Source organism: Mastomys coucha, unplaced genomic scaffold, assembly GCF_008632895.1.
Source record: "Mastomys coucha isolate ucsf_1 unplaced genomic scaffold, UCSF_Mcou_1 pScaffold5, whole genome shotgun sequence".
Taxonomy (NCBI): domain Eukaryota; kingdom Metazoa; phylum Chordata; class Mammalia; order Rodentia; family Muridae; genus Mastomys; species Mastomys coucha.
In genome coordinates, this window is record NW_022196911.1 from 29,567,666 (window position 1) to 29,573,665 (window position 6,000).

Here is a 6,000-nt window from a genome sequence, read left to right on the forward strand (position 1 = left end):
ACCGTCTTCTACAGAACATAGAGGAAGCCTGTGTACAGCACAGCAAACATAGATAGGCCAATTCCCAACATCAGACTCCAGCATCATGGGATCAATTTCCCTTTGAGACAGTAAAACAAGCAAGCAAGCAAACAAACAAAAAACAGCTTTCAAGATGATGTGCTTACTTCTAATTTACTACTGTTTTAAATTATATTACTAAACTTAGTTCTTCCAGATTTTTAAGTCAACAAAAACCAGAAATTCAAAACAGACAGACAGACACACAGAGTTCAGTCAGACAGTCTGATAGAAGCAAGTGCTACATCTGGAATCTCAGGCTCTTCAAATGGGTGGCTTGCTTCTGCCTCTTTGTGATCCTCCATCTTCTTAGGCTGACCAAAATGAAGATTGAGATCACAGAGCAGGATCTGGGAGAGTTCTGAGTAAAGGAGAAGACAGAGTGTCCAGTGTCAGAACAACTCTTACTGCTTTAAGGAACCAATTCTTAATTTCTAATGACTTCTGTCAGACATTCACTGATCAAGCTCCTACCCAGGTGACCCATTTTTGAGTTAACTACCGGTATAATGTGGAAACTGACTAGAAAGGTTCTTCACCCACGCACTCAGTTATCTTCCTACACTGCAACAGTGTGTAAATATATATATCTTTTGCTTTTAAAGATTAATTTATTTAATGCATGTCTTCAGACACACCAGAAGAGGGTACTGGATCCCATTACAGATGGCTGTGAGCAACCATGTGGTTGCTGGGAAACTGACCTCAGGACCTCTGGAAGAGCAGCAGTTGGTGCTCTTAACCTCTAAGCCATCTCTCCAGCCCAGTGCCAAATATCTTAAACCTACCTAGCTCACACATGCACACACGCATTAGGGCCATCCATAAGACATTACAAAGACAGGCATCTGCCTTCAATCTTTCTTAAGTCTCATTTTCTCTGATTTTGTGTGTGTGTGGGGTGGTCTCTCCACCCCTTGGTGGTGTGCCTATTAGTTTTTGTTAATGACAAAAACCTGCCATATCTAGAGAAAGGGGATTTCAATTGAGGAGTTGCCTATATCAGACTGGTCTGGACATGAGCCTGTGAGGGCATTTTCTTCAATGATAGGTGGATGTAGGTGGTGCCATCCCTGGGCAGGAGCCTGGGTGTGTGAGAAAGGAAACCGAGCAAGCCAAGAGAAGCAAGCCAATAAGCCACACTTCTCTGTGGCCTCTGCTTGAGGTCCTGCCCTGACTTCCCTTTGTGATAAACTATAAGCTGCAGGGTGGGATTAACCCTTTCCTCCCCAAGTTGCTTTGGCTACAGTGTTGAAGCAGTGGAGCACAAACTAAGACAAGGTGTCAGTGTTTCTCTCTGTATGGCAAAATGTGTGGCTTGGTTTCCTTTCAATTTCTGCTATTTGCTCCTGACTAAAGACCACACTCTCTTACTGACTTCCCACCTGCCCAAATATGCTTAAAGAGGAAAGCTTTACTATTTAAGCTTAAATTTTATACAGTTGCTTTAAAGCTGAGTCTTGTAAGTGGAGCATCTCCCTGGTTTTTATTCTCAGGTTTGCTTCTAACTAACTACACTTGTATTCTTATTTTTAACTAGGAAGATGGTACTTCAAATATCTACTAGTTAGTAAATTGCTTTTCTTCCTATTCAGAACTTGGTTATTTACTTACCACAAGTCCCCCCTTTTCTGGGGTAGTTTTTATTCTCCAAAACCAGAGATTGACCTCAGGGTCTCGTGTATGCCAGACAAGCCTCTTATCATTGCTACATGGCCCTCATGTTGTTTTTTATTTATTAGGGATAGAGGGTTGCTGGGGGTATCTTGATAAAGGCTCATTCTAAGAAGATAAGAAATAGTATCTGCGTGTCCACCTCAGGGTAATGCTTATGAGCAGCAGTACACATGCCACAGCAGAGAGATGGAAAGAACCTGGCCCCTGATGAAATCTTTGTAACTCTGAGTTAATTTCAGGGCTGCCTCCACTTTGCATTATCTGCCATCATGGTACACGTCATGTAGAGTATTTGATATTTGCAGCTGCAGGTCTCAGAGGTGACACAGAGAGTATCTCCGATTGTCTCAGAGCTATGAAAATAACTATACACTCAACATCATTTTCATGGATAATAATGAATGTCAAAGATAGCAATAGCTTATAGATGAAGAAAGTAGGGGTACATATTTCAGCTTATCCCACAAGAGGAATTATGTAAAGTGAAATGGGTTAACTGGCAAGGGTTCTCCAGCATGCTGGCTCAAGGAGAGCTTATCTCCAGAAATATTGAACCACAGAAATTTTACATGGCTAAAAGAAAATAAGAGACTTTGTCTATGACTGACTAAACACCATAACCTATAGGTATATCATAGCACTAAGAATACATTTAAAGTGAAAAACACTTCATGTATAGAATCAGACTTTTAACTCTTAATCTGGCATGACCTCGGCAAGCTCAGTGAGGATTCCTGGGTGAAGACACTGATTTTTGTAGAATGTGATACAGGCAAATGATGTCGAGGGAAAGGGTGGGAGGTACATTCAGAAAGGTTAGATAATGTAAGAGGCTTATTGGTGTAAGAAATAGGGATTCAGCCCTAGCACTTTCAAACATACAGTTCAGACTGTATTGTAAACATTTCTTAACAGGACGTTTATGATTAGTGGAGAATACCCTAGCTCAAGCACAAATTAGCTCTAGCCTGTCTTCTATGACAACAGTGTGCAGACATGCTTAGTCTGTCTTCTATGACAGTGGCATGCAGACATGCTCAGCCTGACTTCTATGACAGTGGCATGCAGACATGCTCAGCCTGTCTTCTATGACAGTGGCATGCAGACATGCTCAGCCTGTCTTCTATGACAGTGGCATGCAGACATGCTTAGCCTGTCTTCTATTACGGTGGCATGCAGACATGCTCAGCCTGTCTTCTATGACAGTGGCATGCAGACATGCTCAGCCTATCTTCTGTGACAGTGGCATGCAGACATGCTCAGCCTGTCTTCTATGACAGCAGTATACAGACATGCTGACTGACCCCATCCTTACCTTTCATCTTCTTCACCTCCAAAGAAATTGTATTAATGTTCTTAATCATAGCTTCCACTTTTTGCTTGTGGTCATGATGATTATTCTTAAACATCTGATTATAAAAGAGAACCACCAAGTTAGCCCTTGTCTTTGTATTTTCCTAATTCCAATCATTTATCCTATTTTTCCTCACTTCCTTCATGGCCACTGTAAAAATTCTTTTCTTCTCCAGACATTAAGGTGTGATACACACTTTACATCAACCTCTAAGATCCTGAATATTAAAACAAGAATGTAAATAACAATCTCACTTGTACATGCCAAATCCAGGATTTGGATTTTGGGGGGTGGGGAGAAATATAGTTTTAAATAATAAGTATAAAACCTAATAAGTAATAATAAAACACAAAAAACAGAACTAAATGAATTGGAATGTCCTGAGCTCCACTCAGTGAGTAGGGGAGAAAACGTATGAGGATTTAGGATACACGAATCTCACAGGGCCGGCCACAGCTCAGCCTCATAGTTATTCAAATGGCAATTAACTGGGCACAGAAGATCCACATCCAGATGACTAGGCCACGTCAGAAGTCCACATGCTACACGCGGAGGGCATGGCATTACTAACACCCACAGGGCCCTTTCAGGGCCCTCAACCTCAGATTCTGAGGATCAGTACTCTCTGGGGGTCACTGGGTTCCCAGCGCACAACACATGCTCAGCGGCTGAGGCCGGGCCTAAGGCAGCCTGGAAATTTCCACCACCTGGCAGTTTCTGGAAGTTTGCACAGGCCTCATTCACCTTCTGGGTGCCCCTTCCCCACCCACTCCGCAGCCCAGAAGTTAGCTTAGTTACAGAATGGTTTCAAATAAGCCTCACCTTTCCAACTGATCACCACGTATAAAAGCGTCGTCAACGGACTCCGTGAGGACAAACCTTCAACAGTCAACCAACTCAACACCAGGTGTGTAGAGAGGGCGGGAAATCCAGGAGATGCTTCCTGGTTGGCCAACGTCTCTGCCTACCTGATTGGCCAGCGTCTATGCCCACAGCATTCTGATTGGATGATTTGCACACCTGTGGCATTCTGGGAATTGTAGTCTTAAATAAGAAACTCAACGGAAAATTGCTTGGAGCCTAGGCTGCAAGTGACTCCTGAAAGAACTAACAAGGCCTTGACATTTTTGCTTCCTAGGTGCCATCTTTATAAGCCTTATCTGTTATTTTCTTTCCACAGTGAAGTGCTAGAGCTAAGGGCAAATTCTAGACTGACTGTTTTGGTTTGAAGCCTACACTAAATTAAACCGCGTGACTACTCTGAAACCAAATACCCACCCCCATTTTATGGAGCTATAAAAATACCTTGGAATAATACTTTGAGGACTAAAGGAGATGATTCATTGGAGGGGTCTGGCGGGTAGTAACTGTCCTGTAACGGTTTGCTGGTATCAGTCTTATACATTTTTCAGATGAGTAGGACACAGATGAGCTGATGGATACAGTGGTTTCTTGCCAAGTGGCAAAGCTGGGATTCAAGCCATCTGTGCTTGATTCCAAGAGGAATCCCTGCCGCTACACGCTAACTGCCCCAGGTATTTGACACGGTGCTTTGAGTTATTATCCACCGCGTGCTGAGATCTTAGGTCTCCAGCATCAGGTACCAGGATATTCTGATTTCCCCAGGCTTCTCCTACAGTTCAGGTGAGCCTTATCGAACCCATAGCACAGCCTGTTGGTCATTTTTCGTTTCGTTTATCTCCAGTTTAATAATGTTGAATTTGTCTGATGCTTAGTTAAATAGATGAGGAAGCCATAGGAGAACTGAGCGTCAGTCCTGACGAGAGCCAGCTGTGTGGCTCTACGAGAATAGCTTTTTTCTTCTGAGCCTTCATTTCCCTACTGGATTTCCTTGGGAGAGGCAAGGGCTAACATGTAACAGCCTATTGTAGACTACATAATTACAGTACCTAGTATGTTAGTCTTACTATCACATCTTAAACTTCACTCTTTTAATATTTACTTTAAAAAACACATCACCAGTATACGTGGAATAAAATGTGACCAGAAGGTAATGGAAGGACCCACAGGCAATGAAAACGAGGTGATATTTTGTTATGTGAGCTTTTCTCTTGATGTTGTTTAAATGAGTTCTTACTGGTCAGAAAAGTGTCGCAGGCCATTTAGAACAAGCTGAGACTTCCATCTGAATGGAATCGGAAAACCAGGAAGAACTACAAGAGGAATAATACCACAAGTACAAGAACACCAAGAGCTTATGCTCTAAGATCAAGAATTGACAAATGGGACCTCATAAAATTGCAAAGCTTCTGCAAGGCAAGACACTGTCAATAGGACAAAATGGCAACCAACAAATTGGGAAAAGATCTTTACCAATCCTATATCTGATAGAGGGCTAATATCCAATACATACAAAGAACTTAAGAAGTTAGCATCCAGAGAGACCAATAACCCTATTTAAAAAATGGGATACAGATTTAAACAAAGAATTCTCAACTGACAAATACCGAATGGCTGAGAAGCACCTAAAGAAATGTTCAACATCCTTAGTCATCAGGGAAATGCAAATCAAAACAACCCTGAGATTCCACCTCACACTAGTCAGAATGGTTAGGACAAAAAACCTTAGGTGACAGCAGATGCTGGACAGGTTGTGGAAAGAGGGACACTCCTTCATTACTTGTGGGATTGCAAGCTGGTACAAACCACTTTGGAAATCAGTTTGGTGGTTCCTCCGGAAATTGGACATCAGAGGACCCAGATATACAACTCCTGGGCATATATCCAGAAGATGCTCCAACATGTAACAAGGACACATGCTCCACTATATTCATAGCAGCCTTATTTATAATTGCCAGAAACTGGAAACAACCCAGATGATCCTCAACAGAGGAATGGATACAGAAAATGTGGTGCATCTACACAATGGAGTACTACTCAGCTATTAA

At 42.3% G+C, this 6,000-nt stretch overlaps 1 protein-coding gene across 2 annotated transcripts; it reads right to left on the reverse strand.

Annotated features, from left to right (window-relative positions):
- Positions 1-158: 158 nt before the first annotated feature.
- CUNH5orf58 (chromosome unknown C5orf58 homolog) lies at positions 159-4,044 on the reverse strand. Of its 2 annotated transcripts, none has more exons than XM_031351385.1 (3): positions 3,914-4,044; positions 3,053-3,146; positions 159-421 (listed from the first exon to the last, which is right to left on the reverse strand). In XM_031351385.1, exons 2-3 carry the CDS (start codon positions 3,144-3,146, stop codon positions 273-275), a joined length of 243 nt encoding a protein of 80 aa, XP_031207245.1. In that variant the 5' UTR covers positions 3,914-4,044; the 3' UTR covers positions 159-272. The 2 variants fall into 2 exon arrangements, with proteins under 2 accessions (XP_031207245.1, XP_031207243.1); XM_031351383.1 differs by lacking the exon at positions 3,914-4,044 and adding an exon at positions 3,799-3,894.
- Positions 4,045-6,000: the final 1,956 nt, after the last annotated feature.

Coding starts and splice junctions, on each gene's coding strand:
- CUNH5orf58 (XM_031351383.1), bottom strand. CDS start 3,831: ATGAGGCCTGTGCAAACTTCCAGAAACTGCCAG. Junction 3,147..3,798: donor AAACTTCCAGAAACTGCCAG/GTGGTGGAAATT, acceptor TTTTATAATCAG/ATGTTTAAGAATAATCATCA. Junction 422..3,052: donor GGAGGTGAAGAAGATGAAAG/GTAAGGATGGGG, acceptor TCCTTTACTCAG/AACTCTCCCAGATCCTGCTC.